A 27155-nucleotide genomic window follows, 5' to 3' on the forward strand; every position below is an offset into this window, starting at 1 on the left:
GCATTTACATTGTTTACAATTATTGGAGTAAAACAAGCTTGTATTTTGGGTTCTCATGGAGTGTGACAGTTGAACAAAGCTCATGAGGCATTTAGAAGTTATATTCTTCAAAAATGTATGTATCATTATTTTATAGGTACAAAAATGAAGATAGCAACTAAGCATTCCATCTTTAAATATACAGTTAGGCCTACTGGCTCCCGAGTGGCCCAGCGTCGTCCGGGTTTGGCCGGGGCAGGCCGTCATTTTAAATAAGAATTTGGTCTTAACTGACTTGCCTAGTTAAATAAAGGTTAAATAAAAAATACTATGCACAGTTGAAGTCGGAAGTTTACATACACCTTAGCCAAATACATTTAAACTCAGTTTTTCACAATTCCTGACATTTAATCAGAGTAAAAATTCCCTGTCTTAGGTCAGTTAGGATCACCACTTTATTTTACGAATGTGAAATGTCAGAATAATAGTTGAGAGAATGATTTATTTCAGCTTTTATTTCTTTCATCACATTCCCAGTGGGTCAGAAGTTTACATACACTCAATTAGTATTTGGTAGCATTGCCTTTAAATTGTTTAACTTGGGTCAAACGTTTCGGGTAGCCTTCCACAATAAGTTGGGTAAATTTTGGCCCATTCCTCCTGACAGAGCTGGTGTAACTGAGTCAGGTTTGTAGGCCTCCTTGCTCGAACACGCTTTTTCAATTCTGCCCACATATTTTCTATAGGATTGAGGTCAGGGCTTTGTGATGGCCACTCCATACGTTGACTTTGTAGTCTTTAAGCCATTTTGCCACAACTTTGGAAGTATGCTTGGGGTCATTGTCCATTTGGAAGACACATTTGCGAGCAAGCTTTAACTTCCTGACTGATGTCTTGAGATGTTGCTTCAATATAAAAAACATAATTTTTCTTCTTCATGATGCCATCTATTTTGTGAAGTGCACCAGTCCCTCCTGCAGCAAAGCACCCCCACAACATGTGGCTGCCACCCCCGTGCTTCACGGTTGGGATGGTGTTCTTCGGCTTGCAAGCCGCCCCCTTTTTCCTCCAAACTTAACGATTGTCATTATGGCCAAACAGTTCTATTTTGTTTCATCAGACCAGAGGACATTTCTCCAAAAAGTACGATCTTTGTCCCCATGTGCAGTTGCAAACCGTAGTCTGGCTTTTTTCTGGCGGTTTTGGAGCAGTGGCTTCTTCCTTGCTGAGCGGCCTTTAAGGTTATGTCGATATAGGACTCGTTTTAGTGTGGATATAGACACTTTTGAACCTGTTTCTTCCAGCATCTTCACAAGGTCCTTTGCTGTTGTTCTGGGATTGATTTGCACTTTTCGCACCAAAGTACGTTCATCTCTAGGAGACAGAATGCGTCTCCTTCCTGAGCAGTATGACGGCTGCATGGTCCCATGGTGTTTTTCTTGTGTACTATTGGTTGTACAGATGAACGTGGTACCTTCAGGCTTTTGGAAATAGCTCCCAAGGATGAACCAGACTTGTGGAGGACTACAATTTTTTTTTCTGGGGTCTTGCCTGATTTCTTTTGATTTTCTTATGATGTCAAGCAAACAGGCACTGAGTTTGAAGGTAGGCCTTGAAATACACCCACAGGTACACCTCCAATTGACTCATATGATGTCAATTAGCCTATCAGAAGCTTCTAAAGCCATGACAATTTTGGGGAATTTTCCAAGCTGTTTAAATGCACAGTCTGTATGTACACTTCTGACCCACTGGAATTGTCATACAGTGAATTATAAGTAAAATAATCTGTATTTAAACAATTGTTGGAAAAATGACTTGTGTCATGCACAAGGTAGATATCCTAACCGACTTGCCAAAACTATAGTTTGTTAACTGGAAATGTGTGGAGTGGTTGAAAAACAAGTTTTAATGGCTCCAACCTAAGTGTATGTAAACTTCCGACTTCAACTGTAGGCTATTTTTTATTTGACTGAAATAAATATAGGCCTATCATTTTCTTAAGTGAAATGCATGCTTATGGTGATGATTATTTTTTGTCAAGAAATTTTAAATATCAAAAAGACAACCTTCTTACATTGGATGAATAATAACCAAGTACCGGTAATTGATTTGAAAGTGAAAGTTCCTGGATAGACCACCAGGATGCGCCACGGTACCCGAGATCATCATTCCGCCGAGGACCCTCCCATTGGTGGCAAGTTTTGTTACTGCAATAATCTGATTGGATGGGGGAGACCGTTATTGTATGTCTGACTGGCTAGACTGCTTGATTTACCAGCTGACGGGGGAAGTTGGCGTGGATCACTGACATTAAACCAAACGATTATTTGATCATCCTGCGTCGCAGTGTGTATAATCATAATTTGAAGACTTGGGATCTCGCAATGAAGGTATGTATAGTTTAGATATTAGTAAGTACAAATGGTTTAAGGTGTGGCACATGAGTTAACAAAATTAACATTTCGTTTTGTGTCTGGCTCAATACACTCACACACCCTGCTGTCAAAACAAGGCAATGGGGTTCACAATGCATAAAGCTAATGTTAGTCCCCGTGTTAGAATCTATCAGTGTTTTGACAACAGAGCGTTTTGGATACGTGTACTGTGTATGTTACTACTTGTCTTTATGAACAATGTCAATAGTCACCGTGAAGCGTGTGATTTTTGTAAATGATCTGATAAATTGCGAGGCTACTTTCATTTATCTAACATGTACAGTGCATTCCATTTTCTCAAAACGGTATCTGCTCTTTGAGTCTTCTTGGCAGCTCTCTCTTTGGGACTTGCCTGTGATAATCCCAAAAAATGCTGTCATGAGACCGAGGGCGCATTTGTTCCTGGATGTTAGTTAATTAGTCAGTGCATTTCTCGTACAGTTGTCATTGCGTTCAGCTGTTGCATTATTGTTGTCTCGTGTAGGCTTCTTCAATTGGACAGCCAAGCCAATGATGCCATACAGATTGAAAAACATGACAATATTTTAAATTGAAAATATTTTATTTTAAACTTTAACACACTCTTTTAACGTGTGCCTATTACAGCAAAACGGTCAAATTACCCTTTTCAATTGCACGTTGAGTGCACAGACCGCACACACACACACACACACACTATGGATAGTTAGCTACAGGTAACTGCCAAAATAAAGGAAACACCAACTTGGTGTCTTAATAGGGCATTGGGCCAACACAAGCCAGAACAGCTTCAATGCACCTTGGCATAGATTCTACAAGTGTCTGGAACTCTATTGGAGGGATGCGACACCATTGTTCCATGATCAATTCCATAATTTGGTGTTTTGTTGTTGATGGTGGTGGAAAGTGCTGTCACAGCCGCCACTCTAGAATCTCCCATAAGTGTTCAATTGGGCTGAGATCTTTTGACTGAGACATCGGCATATGGTTTTCATGCTCATAAAACCATTCAGTGACCACTCGTGCCCTGTGGATGGGGGCATTGTCATCTTATGGGGGCACAGCCATGTTAGCCAAAATAATAGTCTGCCCAGCATTTTTATACATGACCCTAAGCATGATGGTATGTTATTGCTTAATTAACTCTGGAACCACACCTGTGTGGAAGCACCTGCTTTCAAAATGCTTTGTATCCCTCATTTACTCATGTTTCCATTATTTTGGCAGTTACCTGTATATCATAACTAATACTAAAGTTTCTACTGGAGTTATTAAGAGAAGCACATATGTCTGTGTCTATCTGGTTATTCATCACGCGATAGATAGGGGATCTATTTTGTCGAGAGGGTCAAACAATATGGTCATTGGTCCGTGCCATAAGGGCACTAGAATGAAAGATTCATTACGTTTCACAGAAAACGTATGCAGCAAGGTGCTGCTTTAAGGGATCCAGTCCCTGCGGTGTGTCATGATGTACTTTGGCCCTTTAAAAAAAGGTATTGTTTGGCATTGCTTTGTTTACAGTTGTTCAGCTTATCATGCCATCAAAATACTCCCAAACTTACAACACACAGAAAATATGTTCATTTATACAGTATTTCTAACTAAATGTGAATTTGTGGTTATGAACATCTGATTGTAGAGGCCAATTTAATCTCTTGCTGGAAAGTATAGAATAAAAGATAGCTTGAACGGTTTTGGTGAAATGCTCATTTGGCTGTGTAATACCAATATTCACATTGCACTGTGCTGTATGTGGAGAATTTAGCATTACTAATGATCTCTGTGGTGTATTATTTGGATTAAAATGTGAATTACACTAAAGGTTGGACTATAACTTGTGTAAAACACATGGTGAAACGGATATCGTTGTGGCTATGAAAATGTTAGATGGATTAATACTATTCTATTGTCTGCCTGAGCCTCATAGACAACAATGATGCAAAGCATCCTGGGGGATCACAACAACAGAAGTTGTCATGTAACAGAGAACAGTCAGGTTCTAATAGGCTGGGGTGTAAAATAAAGGCTGATATTATATGCCTTTCCTATGTTTGGAAAACTATATAGTAACAAGAGGAAATAAGATGTCAAAGAGAATGTTAGATTGAGGCAAGGGGTCACTCACAGACAGTGTTGAGGTCAATTGTAATCAAATTCAGGAAGTCAACAAAAATTATAATTTTCTTTAATGGAAAAAAGGAATTTCAGTTAACTTCCTGAATTGACTGAATAGCAATGGCATTGACACCAACCATGCTCACAGAACAAAGCCCCAGGGAGCAACAAAGTAGATTTACAGTGCAGTATGTGGGAGTACGGCGTAGTGTTATAGTGTCCTACAATGTGTGTACTGTGAAAATATCGATTGATCAGTGCTGTGGCTACCAGGTCTCACAATCCACTGTTGTAGCAGGCATTGTGCCAATTCTCGATGGAAGGGAAAAGTACCCATCTGAAGTGGAGACTGTGCAGAGGACAATCACTCCCAAGGTTTCTCTGAAGTGTCAGTTTCCTTAGTGTGTTATAGCTATTATACATCTGTACGTGCCTTGGTAAGATGGAGGGATAAAATAGTGATGGGAATTGGGAGGAGAATTGGATATTGCTCTATTTCCCAGATGCACCAAAATAGTATTCTCAGTGTGTGTTTGAATTTACGTACAGTGGGGAGAACAAGTATTTGATACACTGCCGATTTTGCAGGTTTTCCTACTTACAAAGCATGTAGAGGTCTGTCATTTTTATCATAGGTACACTTCAACTGTGAGAGACGGAATCTAAAACAAAAATCCAGAAAATCACATTGTATGATTTTTAAGTAATTAATTTGCATTTTATTGCATGACATAAGTATTTGATCACCTACCAACCAGTAAGAATTCCGGCTCTCACAGAACCTGTTAGTTTTTCTTTAAGAAGCCCTCCTGTTCTCACACTCATTACCTGTATAACTGCACCTTTTGAACTCGTTACCTGTATAAAAGACACCTGTCCACACACTCATCAAACAGACTCCAACCTCTCCACAATGGCCAAGACCAGAGAGCTGTGTAAGGACATCAGGGATAAATTGTAGACCTGTAAAGCTGGGATGGGCTACAGGCACATAGGGCAAGCAGCTTGGTGAGAAGGCAACAACTGTTGGCACAATTATTAGAAAATGGAAGAAGTTCAAGATGACGGTCAATCACCTCGGTCTGGGGCTCCATGCAAGATCTCACCTCGTGGGGCATCAATGATCATGAGGAATGTGAGGGTCAGCCCAGAACTACACGGCAGGACCTGGTCAATGACCTGAAGAGAGCTGGGACCACAGTCTCCAAAGAAAACCATTAGTAACACAACTACGCCGTCATGGATTAAAATCCTGCAGCGCACGCAAGGTCCCCCTGCTCAAGCCAGCGCATGTCCAGGCCCGTCTGAAGTTTGCCAATGACCATCTGGATGATCCAGAGGAGGAATGGGAGAGGTCATGTGGTCTGATGAGACAAAAAAAGAGCTTTTGCTCTAAACTCCACTCGCCGTGTTTGGAGGAATAGAAGGATGAGTACAACCCCAAGAACACCATCCCAACCGTGAAGCATGGAGGTGGAAACATCATTCTTTGGGGATGCTTTTCTGCAAAGGGGACAGGACGACTGCACCGTATTGAGGGGAGGATGGATGGGGCCATGTATCGGCGAGATCTTGACCAACAACCTCCTTCCCTCAGTAAGAGCATTGAAGATGGGTCGTGGCTGGTTCTTCCAGCATGACAACGACCCGAAACACACAGCCAGGGCAACTAAGGAGTGGCTCCGTAAGAAGCATCTCAAGGTCCTGGAGTGGCCTAGCCAGTCTCCAGACCTGAACCCAATAGAAAATCTTTGGAGGGAGCCGAAAGTCCGTATTGCCCAGCGACAGCCCCGAAACCTGAAGGATCTGGAGAAGGTCTGTATGGAGGAGTGGGCCAAAATCCCTGCTGCAGTGTGTGCAAACCTGGTCAAGAACTACAGGAAACGTATGATCTCTGTAATTGCAAACTAAGGTTTCTGTACCAAATATTCAGTTCTGCTTTTTCTGATGTATCAAATACTTATGTCATGTAATAAATGCAAATTAATTACTTAAAAATCATACAATGTGATTTTCTGGATTTTTGTTTTAGATTCCTTCTCTCACAGTTGAAGTGTACCTATGATAAAAATTACAGACCCTCTACATGCTTTGTAAGTAGGAAAACCTGCAAAATCGTCAGTGTATCAAATACTTGTTCTCCCCACTGTATGTGTGTGGGTTGTGTTCAAATAGATAGTCAGTAGTAGTAGTACAGTAGGGCAAAAAAGTATTTAGTCAGCCAGCAATTGTGCAAGTTCTCCACTTAAAAAGATGAGAGAGGCCTGTAATTTTCATCATAGGTACACTTCAACTATGACAGACAAAATGAGAAAAAAAAATCCAGAAAATCACCCCTACAAACAAGCAAGATTTCTGGCTCTCACAGACCTGTACTTCTTCTTTAAGAAGGCTCCTCTGTCCTCCACTCGTTACCTGTATTAATGGCACCTGTTTGAACTTGTTATCAGTATAAAAGACACCTGTCCACAACCTCAAACAGTCACACTCCAAACTCCACTATGGCCAAGACCAAAGAGTGTCAAAGGACACCAGAAACAAAATTGTAGACCTGCACCAGGCTGGGAAGACTGAATTGCAATAGGTAAGCAGCTTGGTTTGAAGAAATCAACTGTGGGAGCAATTATTAGGAAATGGAAGACATTACAAGACCACTGATAATCTCCCTCGATCTGGGGCTCCACGCAAGATCTCACCCCGTGGGGTCAAAAATGATCACAAGAACGGTGAGCAAAAATCTCAGAACCACACGGGGGGACCTAGTGAATGACCTGCACGAGAGCTGGGACCAAAGTAACAAAGCCTACCATCAGCAAGGGCATTGAAGATGAAACGTGGCTGGGTCTTTCAGCATGACAATGATCCCAAACACACCGCCCGGGCAACGAAGGAGTGGCTTCGTAAAAAGCATTTCAAGGTCCTGGAGTGGCCTAGCCAGTCTCCAGATCTCAACCCCATAGAAATCTTTGGAGGGAGTTGAAAGTCCGTGTTGCCCAGCAACAGCCCCAAAACATCACTGCTCTAGAGGAGATCTGCATGGAGGAATGGACCAAAATACCAGCAACAGTATGTGAAAACCTTGTGAAGACTTACCAGAAAACATTTGACCTCTGTCATTGCCAACAAAGGGTATATAGACAAGTATTGGAGATAAACTTTTGTAGGTGACCAAATACTTATTTTCCACCATAATTTGCAAATAAATTCATTAAAAATCCTACAATGTGATTTTCTGGATTTTTTTTTCTTCTCATTTTGTCTGTCATAGTTGAAGTGTACCTATGATGAAAATTACAGGCCTCTCTCATCTTTTTAAGTGGGAGAACTTGCACAATTGGTGGCTGACTAAATACTTTTTTGCCCCACTGTATTTGAATCAATCTAAATGGGCACCCTTCCAGCACAAGGCCCATGTTGTTTTTTTACCCCTGAAAACATCTGTACAGCGGTTTTGGGTAAGTAGTATCTCTAGATTACCATTGGATTTAACTGATCATTCAAAATCCCTATTTCGCCAAAGAGCTTGTTGCTAGGCAATGGGATAGCTTGTCACTCCTCGTCACTCCTCTGATTGGCCCAGAAGAGTAAACAAATCATGACATGTTGATGTTGTTTATCTCAGACTTGATCTACTACTTGACAGCTGGCACACTGCCAAACTAATCCCCTGCAGTTTCACATTAAACTGACAATGACGCGGTATACAAGTTATTACATTAACTAATTCTGTGGTGATACAGTAATATCCTCTGATTGACAGGGGTAATCCCTCCGAGCTAAAGGCACTAGCCCCTACGGGCTGAATCCATGTCCGCGTTGGTTTCCCCTCCCCTTGTCTGTTCAGACCCACGACAGTTCGACGCCTTCTATTAATTGCACAAAGCACAGTGACATCACTGGCAGTTAGAAAAGCCCTCACAGACAATCAGGCCTTCATGCCAATGGTATGTATGTCAACTCATAGATTATATGTGTCAGCCAAGGCCTAAACACAGATAATGTTCTAGTAACAGATGACATTCATATTCTGACTATCTCTGAAACTCATTTAGATAATACCTTTGATGATACAGTGGTAGCAATACAAGGTTATAACATTTACAGAAAAGACAGAAATGCCAATGGTGGAGGTGTTGCTGTTAATATTCAGAACCACATTCCTGTAAAGATTAGAGAGGATGTCATGTTAAATACTGTTGAAGTAATATGGCTACAGGTTCTTCTGCCTCACCTAAAGCCCATTCTGGTGGGAAGCTGCTATAGACCACCAAGTGATAACAGTCAGTATCTGGATAACGTGTGAAATGCTTGATAATGTATTTGATATCAACAGAGGTATATTTTCTGGGTGATTTTAAATATTGACTGACTTTCATCAAGCTGCCCAATCAAAAAAAAAAAAGCTTCAAACTGTAACCAGTGCCTGCTACCTGGTTCAGGTTGTCAGTCAACCTACCAGGGTAGTTACAAACAGCACAAGAATAAAATCATCAACACGTATTGATCACATCTTTACTAAGGCTGCAGAAATGTGCTTGAAAGCAGTATCCAGATCCATCGGATGTAGTGATCACAATATAGTGGCCATATCTAGGAACACCAAAGTTCCAAAGGCTGGGTCTAATATAATGTATAAGAGGTCATACAATAAGTTTTGTGGTGATTCCTATGTTGTTGATCTAAATAATATTTGTCGGTCCGTGGTGTGTAATGAGGAGCAAAAAGACGCTGCACTTGACACATTTATGCAATTCCTTATTCCAGTTACTGATAAGCATGCACCCATTAAGAACATGACTATAAAAACGGTAAAATCCCTGTGGATTGGTGAGGAATTCAAAAATTGAGTGATGAGGAATGGTAAATAAGTCTGGCTGCACAACCGATTGGCAAACATATTGCAAATTGAGAAATCATGTGACTAAACTGAATAAAAATAAACTACACTATGTAACAAAGATAAATGACAAAGAATGATAGTAAAGCTTTGGAGCACCTTCAATTACATTTTGGGGAAAAATGCAAACTTTGAATCATATGGCTCATTCATCACAAAATTGACTGATATTGCCAACTACTTTAATGATCATTCATTAGCAAGATTAGCAAACTTAGGCATGACATGCCAGCAACAAACACTGACACTACACATCCAAGTATATCTGACCAAATTATGAAAGACAAGCATTGTAATTTTGAGTTAAGTAAAGTGAGTATGGAAGAGGTGAAACAATTATTGTTGTCTATCAACAATGACAAGCCACTGGGATCTGACATCTTGGATGGAAAATTACTGAGGATAATAGCGGACAATATTGCCACTCCTATTTCACACATTTTCAATTTAAGCCTACTAGAAAGTGTGTGTGCCCCCAGGCCTGGAGAGAAGCAAAAGTAATTCCGCTACCTAAAAATTTTAATGCCCCCTTTTACTGGCTCAAATAGCCAACCAATCAACCTGCTACCAACCCTTAGTAAACTTTTAGAAAAAATTGTGTTTGACCAGATACAATGCTATTTTACAGTAAACAAATTGACAACAGACTTTCAGCACGCTTATAGGGAAGGACATTCAACAAGCACAGCACTTACACAAATGACTGATGATTGGCTGAGAGAAATTGATGATAACAGCCCCCATAATCTTTTTTTGTAAGACTTCAGTGCGGCTTTTGACATTATCGATCATAGTCTGCTGCTGGAAAAATGTGTGTTATGGCTTTACACCCCCTGCTATATTGTAGATAAAGAGTTACCTGTCTAACAGAACACAGAGGGTGTTCTTTAATGGAAGCCTCTCCAACATAATCCAGGTAGAATCAGGAATTCCCCAGGGCAGCTGTCTAGGCCCCTTACTTTTTTCAATCTTTATGAAAACGACATGCCATTGGCTCTGAGTAAAGCCATTGTGTCTATGTATGCGGATGACTCGACACTATACACGTCAGCTACTACAGCGACTGAAATGACTGCAAAACTTAACAAAGAGCTGCAGTTTGTTTCAGAATGGGTGGCAAGGAATAAGTTGGTCCTCAATATTTCTAAAACTAAATACGTTGTATTTGGGACAAATCATTCACTAAACCTCAACTAAATCTTGTAATACATAATGTGGAAATTGAGCAAGTAACCTTGGATTGTAAACTGTCATGGTCAAATCATATTGGGGAGAAGTCTGTCCATAATAAAGTGTGACTCTAACAGCACTAACAAAAATGATATTCCACATCAAGTAACTGATGTAAGCAGTAAAATTAGATTTTAAAAAACACCTTATGGAACAGAGACTGTGAAGCAACACAAACTGGCATCCACACAATAACATTTTTTTATTTAACTAGGCAAGTCAGTTAAGAACAAATTCTTATTTACAATGATGGCCTACCCCGGCCAAACCCAGACAACAATGGGCCAATTGTGCGCTGCCCTATGGGGTTCCCAATCACGGCTGGTTGTGATACAGCCTGGAATCAAATCAGGGTCTGTCTTGACCCCTTTATCACTGAGATGCAGTGTCTTAGACAGCTGCGCCACTCGGAAGCCCGCACTATACACACACGTACACATGGACTTTGTATTGTAGAGATGTGGTAGTGGAGTAATCTGTTGTGAATGTATTGTAATGTTTTTAAAATTGTATAAGGCAGTTAATTTTGCTGGACCCCGGGAAGAATAGCTGCTGCTTTGGTAGGAACTAATGGGGATCCATAATAAATACAAATGCAAATACAGATACTACACAGCAGCCATGCCTCTCTAGATACAGTGGTTTTGCTCATGTTGTGGTAAGATATACGATGTCAATTTTTGTTTTAGGAGGTCAGCTAGGCCACAGTTTAAGCCATACTTTGAGCAGTTCTGTACTAAACGCTAGCCCTGTCTAGCCCTTTCCCACTATAACCCGAAGAGATATACTGTAGCCTATTTATACATGTGGGATTTCTGTTGAGAAGTTTGAGTTAAAAGGGCATCTGAAAAACAAAAGGACAGATTTTTGCTCTAATTTGTGCCCCGGGGCAGCATGCCATGCACAAGGCAGCATGGAGTCCTTTTCCTGCCAAGCCACAATGGTCGGTTGGCAGCACACGCAGAGCTGGGTGGGCACTGTCCATGGCACACACAGTCAAGGCCTCTTTGTACTCAGTCCCACATTGGCTATTTATATCCATTAACTTCCTTATTGCGGTAGATTAACCATAAACGAGTCGCTATGGGGTTTTATCTCAGAAAAGTATGCAGACACTAGTTATGGTCAGACACTAGTTGAAGAGGAATGCTGTAGTGTAGTTAAATACCCAAAGGCTGTTTACGTGTGGGAACAGTCTAGATAATTGTGCTGGCCTAGTGGATGCTCACAGGCATTTGAAATTGGATATTCTCAATCAAAAATGAGTTAAATGCTCAAATGCAAAAATATGAATCATGTGTGTAGAGATGTTTGGAAAATGAATTTGTCTGCTGGCACGCTGTTGAAAGGTGTGAGTAAAACTAAAAAGCAAAATTGTGTTTAAAATAAACAGGCTATACAAGAGTTGGAAGTTCTCATGTGTGTGGTTTGGCACTGGCCAATGCATGTCCACTGTCTTTGAAACAATTATTTTTGGTATAATGTGAAAAGCCTTTGTGGAGCGTTTCACTTGGCTGAGTGAAAATGAATAAACAAATTGAAAAAAATTGCATCCCACACATCTCTTGAGGTCTATAAAATGACCACCACCTACAGAAACCACCAGTTTTCACATACAGTATTATTAGCCAATTAGTCTTAAAGATGAGACATTTGGAAAGATTTAAGACACCACAACTATTGTGGGGGGGGGGGGGTTATATATGCGGTCATGCAAGCTTAGGGAGGACTACACTAGCACTATGAGAACCCAGAAGTGCAGTCTTTTGCAGAGCTAGTTCTCACCAAACTGGCCCACTTCCTAAGTGCCCCTTCCTCTAGCTGATTGAATGAACCACACTTTGTCCCAAAGGACACTGAGAAGGGAAGGAAGAGGAGGGGAAGGAGGGTCTACGACTGCGTCCTTAAGGATGGAATTAAGACTGGCTAGAGGTTACCGGCTGTGGTCAGCGGGGTGGCGGAAAGCAGTCTGTCAAACAAGCTATATTTAAGTCTCTCTGGTCCCTTTCCCACAGTGCTAGGGCTCGGAAAATGCGAGAGGGGGAGAGACCTCAAGTTGAAGCCAAACAGCATGGCTAGCTAGCGTGGAATGCTATCGTGTTATCCTATAGTCTACTCAGTTTACTGTTTCAGTTGGGGGCTGATTCACAAGTACTCTAACTGTGTGATTTGGGTCAGGCCTAGATAGCTTAGAAAGCCATCGTGCTACACTATACTCTGTTTCAGTTGAGGACTGATTCACAAGTACTGTAACTCACTCACCCTCTATCTGAGATATCTACTGCAGCCCTCATCCTCCACATACAACACCCATTCTGCCAGTCACATTCTGTTAAAGGTCTCCAAAGCACACACATCCCTGGGTCGCTCCTCTTTTCAGTTCGCTGCAGCTAGCGACTGGAACGAGCTGCAACAAGCACTAAAACTGGACAGTTTTATCTCAATCTCTTCATTCAAAGACTCAATCATGGACACTCTTACTGACAGTTGTGGCTGCTTTGAGTGATGTATTGTTGTCTCTACCTTCTTGCCCTTTGTGCTGTTGTCTGTGCCCAATAATGTTTGTACCATGTTTTGTGCTGCTACCATGTTGTGTTGCTACCATGCTGTGTTGTCATGTGTTGCTGCCATGCTATGTTGTTGTCTTAGGTCTCTCTTTATGTAGTGTTGTCTCTCTTGTCGTGATGTGTGTTTTGTCCTATATTTATATTTTATTAAAAATATATATATTTTTAATCCCAGCCCCTGTCCCCGCAGGAGGCCTTTTGGTAGGTCATCATTGTAAATAAGAATTTGTTGTTAACTGACTTGCCTAGTTAAATAAAGGTTACATTAAAAAAATTAAATGTGATTGGGGTCAGGACTAGCTAGCTTAGAATGCTATCGTGCTACGCTATACTCTGTTTCAGTTGAGGGCTGATTCACATATAGCCCACTGAATGATTTGTTTTTGGGGAGGGCTGAGGAAATCTGCATGGAATGAAGACATTGTTTATACATTGTGATGGCAAAATTTGGGAATTCCTAGTTACACAACATTTTACTGGAAGAATTCAAGCTAATCCGATAACTATGAGTCACAATTTGATAAAAGCACAGTCTTTCCTCTCTGTCCTTTATCTTAAAAGGATCGGCGACTAGAAAGATAAAACACAGGGTAAATTTAGCCGATACATTGTTGCTGCAGAGAGATTGACCTCTGAAAGATGGGGAAACGAGTTAATAGGCCTTTGCACAATGGTTCCTCAATAAAAGGCATACCACAATGGTATGACGCACTTTAACTATGTTATTGGTCAAACCTAAAAACAATAGAGATCTATTATATTTTTTTCTATTGATATGGACATAAGACACTGTTTCATTGAATGAGTAACATTTAACTTGAAGGTGTTGGATATTGGTTGTCACCAACTCTATAACAATGTATACACTTAGACTACTGTATCTTACAACTGTGGGACTTGACTGACCAAGGGCCTAGACAAAAGAGTGTGAATCAATCTACAACCCAACAAAACGTTATACACTTGACCATAAGCCACATTCTTCCATTACATTCTTCCAGCCACATTCTTTCATTGTTCAATACTTCACCCTATCAAGGTTTGATCCAGTTTAACCAGGCTAGGCTTGACCACAGCTTGTGAGTAAATCACTGATGAGAGTTAAGTGCCTGGTCCGAAGGCTTCAGCAGCAGAAGTGGCTGCCAACTGTTACACACAGAGCCACAGCTGTGACTTGAATGCAGGACAGGAGTGGCATCCTGTCCACTGAACAGCTTATCATTTGATGGCGCTGGGTCACAATCTGTAGGAATGCCGCTCTCGTCCACTGGAGCCAGCACAAAGCTCATTTAACACACTGTAACATACTGTAGCACACTGACAAGTCATCTAATGGGAGATAGAGACAGCAACACTATGCCATAGTGGGATTGACTGGGAAAGGCTTACAGTTTTAACCTCTTATCACTTTATCTAACCGTTCGAGCCTCCAAATATTGTAGTGAATAGGAAGGATAGCCGATATGAACCGAAAGACCTCAACACACTAGACTCTGGGCCTCTTCGCAGGGTGACATGCAGGCCTGGAGTGGCTTATTCTGTGGGCTGCAACATGTAAAAAACAGAGCAGAAACATAGCTCTTTATTCTAGTTGAGAGAGAGGCATGTATGTTCTACACAATACATTTTCTACGACATTCTGTAACATTGAATGCTCCTGAATAAGCCTATGACTGTGTCCCAGTATCCACACTATGTATAAGCCCCATGACTGTTCCCAGTATCCACTCTATGTATAAGGCCCATGACTGTTCCCAGTATCCACACTATGTATAAGGCCCATGACTGTTCCCAGTATCCACGCTATGTATAAGCCCCATGACTGTTCCCAGTATCCACTCTATGTATAAGGCCCATGACTGTTCCCAGTATCCACGCTATGTATAAGCCCCATGACTGTTCCCAGTATCCACACTATGTATAAGCCCCATGACTGTTCCCAGTATCCACNCAGTATCCACGCTATGTATAAGCCCCATGACTGTTCCCAGTATCCACGCTATGTATAAGCCCCATGACTGTTCCCAGTATCCACGCTATGTATAAACCCCATGACTGTTCCCAGTATCCACGCTATGTATAAGCCCCATGACTGTTCCCAGTATCCATGCTATGTATAAGCCCATGACTGTTCCCAGTATCCACAATATGTATAAGCCCCATGACTGTTCCCAGTATCCACACTATGTATAAGGCCAATGACTGTTCCCATACCCACACTAGAACACTACTTAGAATGAACCAATGTATTTGCCATGCATTCTAATGCTAGTCTGTGTGTTAGTGTGGATACTGGCACAAAGCCAGTGTCTCCATAGGATTAAGTCGAGTAAGTGAGTGAGTGAGGGTCTAGGAGGCAGTAAGGGATAAATAAAACTTCAGAGGAATCTCCACCTCGCTTATCAACGACACCCAGGCTTATCTAGGCACAACAGTGCTTTCACTGTGTGACTAGGTCCTATTCACTTACAAGAATTGCATTTCATGCTCTTGTTTTTGAAGACTTAGTCCAGTCAGATTCAAAGCTGTCATCGCACTAAGCGAGTTAGCATGGTCTAATATTTAGAAGTTAGCTTAGCTATGTCAGTTAATTTTAAACAGTGATGTCCACACCCAGTGCTTAACAGCTCTCTGAGTAGTTATTTGCAGTATTTCGAAACATACAGCCTACAGCATGTCGACATGGGTAATCATTCACACTTTATAGGTTATTCTCACATGCAGATGTCCTTAACGTTCACTGTGTATCACTGTCCTTGTCTAAATTTATTCTGGTGTACAGGTTTTAGGCAGGAGAGTCCATTTTTTAAACCACTTTTTCTAATGCACTTTGACGGTCTTTCCCAAAAGCATGTTTACATCCTTTTCTCCACCATGGGTACTTGAGACAAATAGTTTCACATTGAGTGACTGATTTACAAAGAATGACAAAAATCTATAGAAAGTACCATGAGTAAAGTGTTCCTGAAAGTCGACCAACAATGATTAATGTTCCTGTTTTGGAGGTCTGACTAGTCATTGCCACTGTGTCCTGCTACGGTCATAGTTAGGCTCTTGCCTCAATTGGTCGAACCTTGTGACATGGTTGGAGAACACAGGTTGTCACGGGGGAAACATTCTGTTGCTGCACCGTGGCTTTGAAATGTAGTTTATGGCAGTAACGAGAGCTGCTGTAGTCCGCCCTGGCATGGGTTGCCTCGCTCCTATGCCTCGACGATGAGGTCAACAACAACATGTGAGGTCACCCAGTGCCAAACCACAACTTTTCAAAGCACATTGGTCCTGACCTGGAAAATGGCTACCCAAAAAGGTGGAGAGGGGCACACCGGGGTGGAGCAAGTTACCATTCAAGGTGTGTGTGTGCAAAACAAATCAGTCAATGAAGTTTTGTTCTCTGCATTTGCAACCTTAGTTGCAGGATTGCAGCTTAGGCATATTTACAGTACATCTTACAACCACTATCTATCTCCACACCCACTCAAAGCATCTATAAGGGTCTACAGTAGGCCTATGTTTCCATGGGTTGTCTGCACACCAGGTTGCATGAATGACGCAACAGGAAGTGGTTTGACATTTTTCACGACAGTTGAACAAATACGCAACACCACCCACAGAGTGCCAAGGAGGCTCCGCTTCCTCTGTATCCAAACACAATGTGAAACAACTGTTCTTGCCCTTCCCTATCGTATGTCTGTACCAAATACTGTTCTAAATCATTTCAAATACTTTAGCTGTTCTTGATTGAACTTGCCTAGCACAATGGAACCAATGGAAAAGTCCAGAAAGTGAAAACCCAAACCACTTGACACTTCAGGCAGGCTAAAGCAAACGCTCAAAGTATTTGAAAGATTTCAAATAGTATTTGAACCCAGGTCTCGTCCCTACCACTTCTCCATCATTTAGTTTTTTACACCCACTCACAAACGGTTGCGTTGTGTAAACTGATAGGCATTGTGAAGAATTTAAAAAGTCACTATCCTGTTGTCTCGCTGGTCCTAGTCAGGAAGAGTTCATTGGCATGGTTGAACGTACAGTACTGAAAGCTCTATCTGTATCCAATAGCATGTCATTCACATCTCTTTGTACTGTAATAGGGAGTGCCAGAATTATAGTGCGTGGTTCCAGGGCAAAAGATCATTATCTGAAAGGAACGTCCTCTGTTGACGTGTTAACAACGTGGCTAGTAATATTACGTCTTCTCTAAAGCTCTTTAGCGAAAACTCTCGTGGAAAACCAGCTGAAGGGCTCTACTGTCTCAGCTGTATATGGATATAAAGATGCCATTGTTTATCGTTCGCTGCTAGTTTACAGTTAAAACCCTTGTGTTATTTACGTGTCTTGTTTAATGTTGATTAATTGCTATGCTGTCATACGGATGCATTTCAATTGGGTTCGGTCACATGCTTAGGTAGCTTCAAATGTTTACAATTAAAATCTTTGTGTTTATAATGTACCTTGTTTAATGTCGTTTAATTGACATGCTTTCATATGGATGTGTTTAGTGTGGTTACGTTGTATGCTTAGTTAGCTCCAAATATGGTGAGTTATATTTAATCATTGCTCAACCAACCACATCTTTAGCCTGCAACACTGGGTATTGTTGTCAGTGTGGCCTTCCTCCAATCTGCTGCGTTGACAGAATGTTTACCTGAACACCAGACATATGACCTCAGCCGCATTGATGCGAATTAGTTTTGTGTTGACAGCTTTGTTTAGTTGTGTTGTCGCAGCCACCCTCTGTCTGTTTTCACTTTCCCTAGTTGTTCGGTGCGGTCTGGAATAGCTGAACTAGGACACGGTTAATGCCGGCGCACTGAATAGACAGACATCTGTGTTTAGTCTGTGGCAGTTGGAATGTGATCGCTGTCTGTTCGCCTGCTCATTTTTTGTGGTAAATATCAACACAAGCTAGAGGGATTTGTACATTTTTAAGCGAGTAAGCATTATGAGAAAACATTGACAGATCTCAAACATCTATCTCTCAATACATTCAATCAAAAACATAGAATATATTAACACACTGCCTTTTGTTTATTTTGAGTGTGGTATGTTATGTTGGTGTTACTCTGTTTGGAGTAGTAAAGAAACTTAGGTTGTACAGGCTACTATTCATTTTTCTTCTGTATAGTTTTTAATCTTTCCTCTGTCACAGGGAAGCAAGGAGATCTATACAGGTTAGTAAAGCCTCCATCATTTGAGAGTGGTTTTATACTACTAACCTATATAGATCTCCAGCACCTCAAGAGAGATGACCTTTAGTATAATTCTAACAGAAACATGGTAGGGAAGCCCTGCATATTACAGTAGGTAAAACATTGACTGGCATGTCTAACAATATTGATGTAACACAGGAAATGGAAAGGATTCTACTTGACTATGGACTAGTTGACTGAATGTTCTCAGGTGAACTTTACTAACTTCATATCTTTGTAATTACTACACCACAAAATACAGCTTTTAACAAAGGCAGATAGGCCTATTCAGCAAATCACATTTTTTATTGGTCACCCACATATTTAGCATATGTTATTGCGGGTGTAGCGAAATGTTGGTGTAGTGGCAGATTCAAAGCATTGAGTCTGACCTTCAGGATTTCACACCAAAAGAAGATACTGTATTCAATCCCATTGTGCCACCTGTACGTAGGACGCATCAACACACACACTTTATGATGCTTCAAACCCTTGTCAATATCACTGTATCTCTCCCCTCCTCCAGACAGATGATGCTCAGTAACCAAGCCAGACGCCAATGAAAGATAACCGTCTGCTGCCATGACAACCAGTCGCTGCACTCTGTTGCCGGAGGTGCTGCCAGAGCATTCTGACTCTGCCCACACAGTGAGCTGCTTGAGCGACAGGGACTTTGATCCAATGGGGAGCCTGGACTACCCGACAGAGCCTGACCTCCCAGGAAAAGCAATTGAAGAGCAGAGCAGTCCGGCCAATGGAGAGCCGCAGTACTACATGCAAGTGTCTGCCAAGGATGGGCAGCTGCTGTCACCTATCGTGGGAGCGTACGCCAAACAGAGGTATGGACCTGCCAAACATGGATGGAATAGAGTTTTGTACGAGTGTGGAGGGGAGGGGTTGGTGGGGGTCAGAGGTAAAGTGAAGTTAGTTTTAAATATACACCCAAATACAACCAAACACGATTTCTGAATGGTAACAAATCAAGTGACTCTCAAAAGGATTTATCCTCTATCTGTCTGGGATGTCCTTGTTCTCTGTGCAGTGAAAGAGGACTATATAGATACTATAGATGAGTAACTATGGCTTCAGACAGCTACATAAAACGTACATACCAATCACACTAACTGGCCCTGTGGGGGAAATGTCTGTTCATTTGAAACACAACAAATGTCCTGTTCTAGCCGGATGGTGCAGAGTCTAAATTTAGCACCTTGATTAGCATGTACGCCTGACGGGACTCTGTCACTCACACACCCTATGGGAGACAAAGGGGGGCTTTAGCGGCAACAGCTGCAGTCATGCAGACTGGGTCACAACTGTTAGCCCCCCCCCCAAAGCCCTCTTAATAATCAGCATGTGGCATAGAGCTAGCTAGCGTAGGGTGGCTTAGAGATAGATAGCATAGTAGCAAAGCGGTAGCTAGCATAGATTGGCATACAGTAGAGCTGGTAGCATACATTATAGAATTGGGATCAACTTCATTTGCTACCTATTACAGAATAAATATTACAGAATAAATTGCCATGGTAGCTACAACGTACAATGTATTATGTAATAAATACTGATTGAAGAGTATGTGCTATCCGAGTCCAAGGTCTACTTGTGCCGTCTTCCCAACTCTATGTCTGGTCATTGGTAAGACAACACAAACAGATCTGGGACCAGGTTATAAATATGCCTTTTTGTCATATATGTCTAATATAAACTAAATCAACAAACATTATCGCCATAGATGTTTATTAGTTGTTTTCGTATCCAGTGATGTTGTCGACATGTTTGTTCTGTTGATGATCAACATGAAAAACTATTTCCAGATTAGGTTTAAAGGATTTTATTACTTCAAACTGACAACGACTCCAAAGTTGTTTTGCTCTAGCAAAATCTTATTATTCATTCTTTTGTCTGACAAGATGATGTTCATTCTGTTGTGTTAGTTATTGGCAGCGACGAGTGTTTATGTTCAAGGGGAGGTTTGTTGAGTGAGGGGCTCATTCATTCCGTCAAAGACATCGGCTTAGTTTCCTGATGAAATCAAGGCGATCAACAACCCAACATAATCATCATCCAGATTAGATGCCATATAGGAGATTGGTGAATCATAGAATCATAGATTACAGTCCATATAGTAAATGAAAGTAATAATCCTCCTTGCATATGTTGTTTTAATCCAGAACATTTTTGATTTGAGTCTGTAATCTAAGAGATGTACTGTATGAATGCATAGTACAGAGACAGAATAGACAGGGTATTCTAACAATGTGTGACAGCGTCAAATTACACCAACACCCTCCCAGGGTTTTGTTATTTAACCAGCTAGTTTTCTATCCACTGAAATATTGACCTGATATTTTGGAAAACCTCTAGTCAGTGAATTGTGATGTCCAATCTTAGTTGTTATTGTTCTCAGAAAGGGAGGGAAGAGGGATAGTTAGTTATTGTTCTCAGAAAGGGGAGGAAGAGGGATAGTTAGTTATTGTTCTCAGAAAGGGGGAAGTAGGATCCCTAGTCAGCTGTTATTGTTCTTAGAAAGGGGGAAGGGGAATACCTAGTCAGTTGCACAACTGAATGCATTCAGCTCTGTCTTCTGCATTTCACCCAACCCCTCTAAATCAGAGAGGTGCGGGGTGCTGCCTTAATCGACGTCCACGTCATCAGCGCACGGGAAGCAGTTGTATTTGGTGGTTAACTTACTTGCTCAAGTGTGGAACGGCACATTTTTCCACCTGCGGTCCCAAGCTTCTACACCAGCCTCTGAAAACATCAGCGTATCTAAAGACAATTTCTTTCTGTTCCTCTTTTCCTCACCTCGTTCTATATCGCCGAAGCCCTCTGCCTGAGCGGCCCATGTGTCGGATCTGTCATGACGGAGGGGGTCAGGAGGAGCTGCTCTCCCCCTGTGAGTGTGCAGGGACCCTGGGTACCATCCACCGGAGCTGCCTGGAGCACTGGCTCTCTGCCTCTGGCACCAGCGCTTGTGAGCTCTGCCACTACCAGTTCACTGTACAGAGGAAGAACCGGCCACTGATGGAGGTACAGTATACAGAAGCATAAGTACACACATGCACACACAAAATGCAGCATGTAAATAAACCATTGTCATAATGACATGCTACCCATACACATATACTGTGCATGGCCCTTCTCGCTGTGCATGGCTCTTCTGTCCCCATCTGTCCACATAATCCCAACAAACAGATATATGTTTGTCCGCGCTGGGCTTAAACCAGGCCTTTGGCCTGTCCTGTTTTTCCACGTTACATCAAAACAACATGCCAAAGGATTTTGTTGGCTCTTGCTATCTTTTAGGAAGAACACAGTCTAGTAAATCTGTCATTTATAGTTATAAGCTGTGGTGTGTGGTGTGAAGTTTGGTCTATATGCACAGATGGAATATGAAGTGAAGGGGGTTGAAGACACTTTGGGCTTCTGGTAAACATTCCATGACACTTCACACACCCCACTTCCTCTACATTCTCAGCAGTTACACTAGTTGTCAACCAATCCTCCATGTTACTGTGGGTTATATCAACACACTGATGTTACTGTGTGTCTTATTAGCAATGTAACAGTTAAAAGTGAATGTCTTTCAGGGGTGAGATTCCCGAAAGCTCTTAAATCGCAAAATAATTGTCAACACACAGCAAAAACACCTAGTCCTCTGTAAATGAATACGGCAAGTGAATGAATAAATCAACTCCAAATGAGTTTTGGTTCTCGTGGTAATAAGTAAGCTCACTGCTAATATCGGTTGTATTTCTGAATTTCTTTACCCCTCATTTCCCCATCTATCTGAAGAAGATTTCACCCCATATTTTTGTGGAATGAATTCTACCACAATAATAATGTGTGTGTTCCTATGTATGTGTGTGTGTGTGTGTGTGTGTGTGTGTGTGTGTGTGTGTGTGTGTGTGTGTGTGTGTGTGTGTGTGTGTGTGTGTGTGTTAGTGTCCTCGTCTCCACAATAACCTCTAGCTAACATGTTATTACCCCCTAGCATCTCCTCCATTCTATGTGCATCAGGACACTGCCTCCATATATAATATATCATTGCATAGCGGTGGTACAAAGTGGTTGTTTGGTGGCAATTACACCCATACCATGCATACCATGGTAGCATTTCTCATCAGACCTGGGTTCAACTAATATTCCAAAACGTTCAAATACTTTGATCGTTTGCTTAAGCCTGTCTGGTGTGCCGAATTGGTGGGATTTGCGATTTGGGGACAGTTCTATTGGTTCCACTGTGCTAGGTGAGCTCAATCAAGCACAGCTGAAGTTACTGAAAATATTTAAAATCGTATTTGAACCCAGGTCTGATTCCTCGTGAATATAATATCTCATCTATATATCGTTCCTCATCATCTGAATCATAAAGAGAGCTCTGTTCCATGGGGTTTTGAGGATGCACCAGGATTTTTATTTTATATTCTTGGAGCCATAGACTTTTAATATTGACAAACCACAGACATTGTGGGTTGGTTTGCGATTGAATTTCTCGTTATGTTCAGGAGAAGTCTACTTTCCAAATATTTGAAGAATGGGCTTTAGTTAAAGATGTACTCTGGAACTTTTGTATAATTTCATCCAGTAGTTTTGAAAATGATGCTCACGAGGCAAAAGTGTTCCCTGTTTTTTGTGTACTATGTCATCAAATTGTGCAATATGTTGTCCATTTCGTATGATATGTTACGTCCTGAAAATCATACAAATGTTGAACTATAGGTTACCAATTTGTTGTGCTTAAGATCCTGGAGTGCATCTTTAATATACTGAAACTAAAGATATTGTTGGGTAGTTGGCAATCCAAGCTAGCTGTCTATCAAAGCGCATGTTGCGTTGGAATACAGGCTGTATGCAGACCATGAGGGAGAAAATGACATAGCTAAATCAGCAAGGCATCATTTGGTTAGCTCTAGCCCAACCTGGCCCAGTCCCTGAAGACCCGACCGGCATCCTGTTTTAGAGTAAAACCAGTTACACTCTCCTATCTCTTAACATGTTGCTATCAAACTCAGTTAGCAATTTTCTGCTAGCAATACACTGCACCTCCAGTTCCTGTTAGCTGGAAGACCATAAAACAATATAATGGTGTTAGCTGAGCAAATCTAGAATTTACTGTAACAAGACCTCGAGAACCCAAGGGTGGTTACAAGAGCCCTATACTACAGTGCATACCTGGTTTGAGGAATTAGCGAGGTAACTTTGGTCAATTGAGTTCAATTCGGGATAACCAATACCAAGAAAGTGGCTCATATTTTAGCCAGGTACATTTCTATGGCAATGAATCCTCCCGGGTAGGCTAACTCCATTTATCCTGAGTTAAGTGTTGAGTCGTGAGCTGAGGAACAATGAAATCCGATTCCCTCCCTCTCGCAAAGGTTGTGTCATCTTCCCCTTCATTTGAGAAAGACAAGTGACAAAATATTTTATTAATCAATCAAATGCTTTTTTGGTGTGCTAAAAATATAGCAATGTTAAAATACCTATCACAGTACACATTTAGTGTCGATGCACGCGCATCATTTTCATGACGTTGTCAGCCAACCCGTCTATAAAGACCTCAACAAGCCTAGTTCACACCATAGCCTGTTGAACTTTATTTCATTTTGATTTCGGCACAAATGAAAATGTGGCATTGACTTGCCCATTGATTGATGTTTCGGTTGTCAGCAAACGTGACATTTTATCTCCTCTCCGTCTCTAGTGGGTGCGTAACCCGGGCCTGCGCCAGGAAAAACGGACGCTGTTCGGCGACATGGTGTGCTTCCTGCTCATCACGCCTCTGGCCACAATCTCGGGGTGGCTGTGTCTGCGGGGGGCCGTGGACCACCTGCACTTTTCCAGCCGCCTGGAGGCCGTGGGCCTCATTACCCTTACCGTGGCCCTCTTCACCATCTACCTCTTCTGGACCCTGGTGAGTGGTGGAGGGTGGTAGCCAGTACATCTCAGCAGAGGTCAGACTGATTTGGGGTGTTTCTTGTGCATTTTACGCAAATTCGTTCCCGTTTTCACTTGGATGTGTCTGTGACGCAAAACGCTTGCATAAATACATTGCATTATTCACAAATGTCTCATAAGGAGGACACAAACAAGTATAAACATGAGTTGACTCTGGATCCTCCATTCCTATTGTGTATACTGTATGATCCTCTTTTCAGGGTGCTATGCAGGAAATAGGAATGCAACCCTGGTTATTTAGCACTTTTAGTCAGCTACTTGGTTTGCTCATGGTAAAACATGCCGTTAGGCACAGATCTAGGATCAGCTTACCCTGTCCCAATTCTAGACATTACTCAGCACAAAACCAACGTCAGACTAGTGTCTAGGGCAGGGATGGGCAACTTTGATGGGGATGAGGATCACAAAAAATCTGAACTCATGAGGGGCTGCAGTTGCTTGAGGTTCTTCGTACCCCCCAGATAGCTGGCTGCTAGACTAATTTACCAATCTGAAAGTTAGCTAACATTGGCTAATTGAGTGACTGACATAAGAGAAACTACTGATGCACAACCACATTTCACCCTGTGTATTGTACTATTCTAACTTGGTTGAGAGACTGCGTTTAAAAAAAAATGTATTGATCAGAGGGCCTTCAAAAGGGGCGGTCTCATGCAGCCTGCCAGCTGCCCATCTCTGGTCTAGGGGCATTTATTTTTACATTTAACCTTTATTTAACTAGGCAAGTCAGTTAAGAACAAATTCTTATTTACAATGACGGCCTACCGGGGAACAGTAGGTTAACTGCCTTGTTCAGGGGCAGAGCGACAGATTTTTACCTTGTCAGCTCGGGGATTCGATTCAACAACCTTTCGGTAACTGACCCAACGCCCTAACCACTAGGCTACCTGCCGCCCCTACATCTTCCTCTTCCACTTGTTTGGGCTTCCATAATGCATTACAGTAATGGGCACAGTATATACAGTATTTCAACCTGAATTCTCATCTCTCTACGACAGGTGTCGCTCAGGTATCACTGTCGGCTGTACAACGAATGGCGGCAGACCAATCAGAGGGTGGTGCTTCTCCTCCCCAGGTCACATGGTGAACAGTCTGCTCCGCCCTCTTCACGAGGCCCATCTCGTGAAAAATGGCCATCCAAAGAGACTATTGTCTGAGCAGCCCTCTCTTCAAAAGCCATGAAGGAAAAACACTGAGGAAGAATGGGGATAGTTCCATAGGCGCCGGAACAGTATTTGCTTCTGGTGCCCTCCAGTGCTGAACTTTGAAGTGCACACAAATGTCATTAACTTAAAATGCAGCATTACATCCCACCACTGCCACCAAAATGTCATATAGAGATGGACAGGTACATTTGGTGATATAGATGGGGTGGAGTGCGTAGTTGGTTATAAAGCATTTGGACTGAAGGACAGCCAGGAAAAGTTTGCCACTGTGACCATTACATGCTGTGATTGGTGATTCCTGTGAAGTGCAGAAAACATTGTGTCCGGTTCATATAACATACCAACATAATCCTGTGTATAGTATTACTATATTAGTCACATTCTACCAATCAACAAGTCAAAGCCCAGAGTGTAAATAAGTACTTCAACTACTTCAGTATTTTACATAGCATTAAACTGTTACCTTTACCTACATGTGTGGGTCTCTGTGCCTCAAACCAGGGTCATGTTCATTATGCACCAAACAGAAAACTTACTGAAACAGTGAGGGACTACCTGGACATCCAGTAAGACTCATTTTTCATTCTGTTTCAAAAGTATTTCAAACGTTTCACTACGGTGTGCCCTGCTGAACACGATCCAACTTAAGACAGGCTTTGTGGAGTGTTAAACAGGGCATAGGTTGATGTAGGCCTATATTAGCGGCTCAGTCTTTCTTTGCAACACCTTCATTAACAGTTTAAGTACATTGACCTTAACATATCAAAGGGACATTTTGAATTAATTTATATTTTGGCTACAAAGTAGTTTTGTGTGAAAAATACAATATGGTCTCAGTTGAGAACTGGTTGACTGTGGTATATGTTAATATTTTTAGTGTTAGTCATTCACTTCACTTACAAATAGCTGTGTTTGTTAGACATCCCATCTGACTCATGAGTGGTCATTGTGTTGATTTTCTTTTGTTCAAGTATTTTGTAGTCACTGCCTTGTAAAGTATTCTTCTGTGATAGTTCTCTTCCTAGAAATGGTTGTATAGCCAAGACTATTCAGGTTGATTAGAAGGGCCAAAAACACTTACATTTTCTGTCTAGGGAACTTCTTGTTATACCAGATGCATTAACCCATCAAAGTATATTTTTTAAATCATATTGAGTACATGGTGCACTTATTAACTCTTCAGCATCTTCATTTGATTAAATGTCGGGATTCACTAGGCTACACATTGAGCTTGTTGGTGAAGTGGAATAAACGTTATGTTTGTGTGTCCGGATGGCATTTTGATAAAATGTATTTCATCTCTACAGTTATTTTATCAGCTGTTTCCAATAAAAATATGAACTTAAGGACTCCGGAGCTGTTCCAAATGTTATCACATTAAAGTATAAGAAGTGATTATCTGAATCAGCTCACATAACTATCCTTCCAGATCGTGTCCAATTGGTAACCTTAAAGCATACTCCGATATGAACATGTAATGGGTATTACTTGACTTTCATAAAGCATTAATGAATACAAAATGCAAGTGCCATGTCATAGGATAGGATACTGTTCTCATAATTCTAAAGAGAAATAAGATTTCATTGAGTCAAAAAAAGAATATCTTTGAATAACAAAAAGGCTGTATGCGG

The 27155-nt window shown here is 41.5% G+C and overlaps 1 protein-coding gene across 1 annotated transcript; it reads left to right on the top strand.

The window, feature by feature from the left end:
* Nucleotides 1-65: 65 nt before the first annotated feature.
* On the top strand, nt 66-26873 carry marchf3 (E3 ubiquitin-protein ligase MARCHF3). The gene is made up of 5 exons (XM_023984586.3): nt 66-2372; nt 18927-19239; nt 21226-21430; nt 24105-24314; nt 25357-26873. The coding sequence occupies exons 2-5, from the start codon at nt 18983-18985 to the stop codon at nt 25513-25515; spliced, it is 831 nt and encodes a 276-aa protein (XP_023840354.1). The 5' UTR covers nt 66-2372; nt 18927-18982; the 3' UTR covers nt 25516-26873.
* Nucleotides 26874-27155: the final 282 nt, after the last annotated feature.

The sequence above is a fragment of the Salvelinus sp. IW2-2015 genome, linkage group LG4q.1:29 (assembly GCF_002910315.2).
Source record: "Salvelinus sp. IW2-2015 linkage group LG4q.1:29, ASM291031v2, whole genome shotgun sequence".
Taxonomy (NCBI): domain Eukaryota; kingdom Metazoa; phylum Chordata; class Actinopteri; order Salmoniformes; family Salmonidae; genus Salvelinus; species Salvelinus sp. IW2-2015.

Coding starts and splice junctions, on each gene's coding strand:
- marchf3 (XM_023984586.3), top strand. CDS start 18,983: ATGACAACCAGTCGCTGCACTCTGTTGCCGGAGGTGCTGCCAGAGCAT. Junction 21,431..24,104: donor AGAACCGGCCACTGATGGAG/GTACAGTATACA, acceptor CTCCGTCTCTAG/TGGGTGCGTAACCCGGGCCT. Junction 24,315..25,356: donor TCTACCTCTTCTGGACCCTG/GTGAGTGGTGGA, acceptor TCTCTACGACAG/GTGTCGCTCAGGTATCACTG.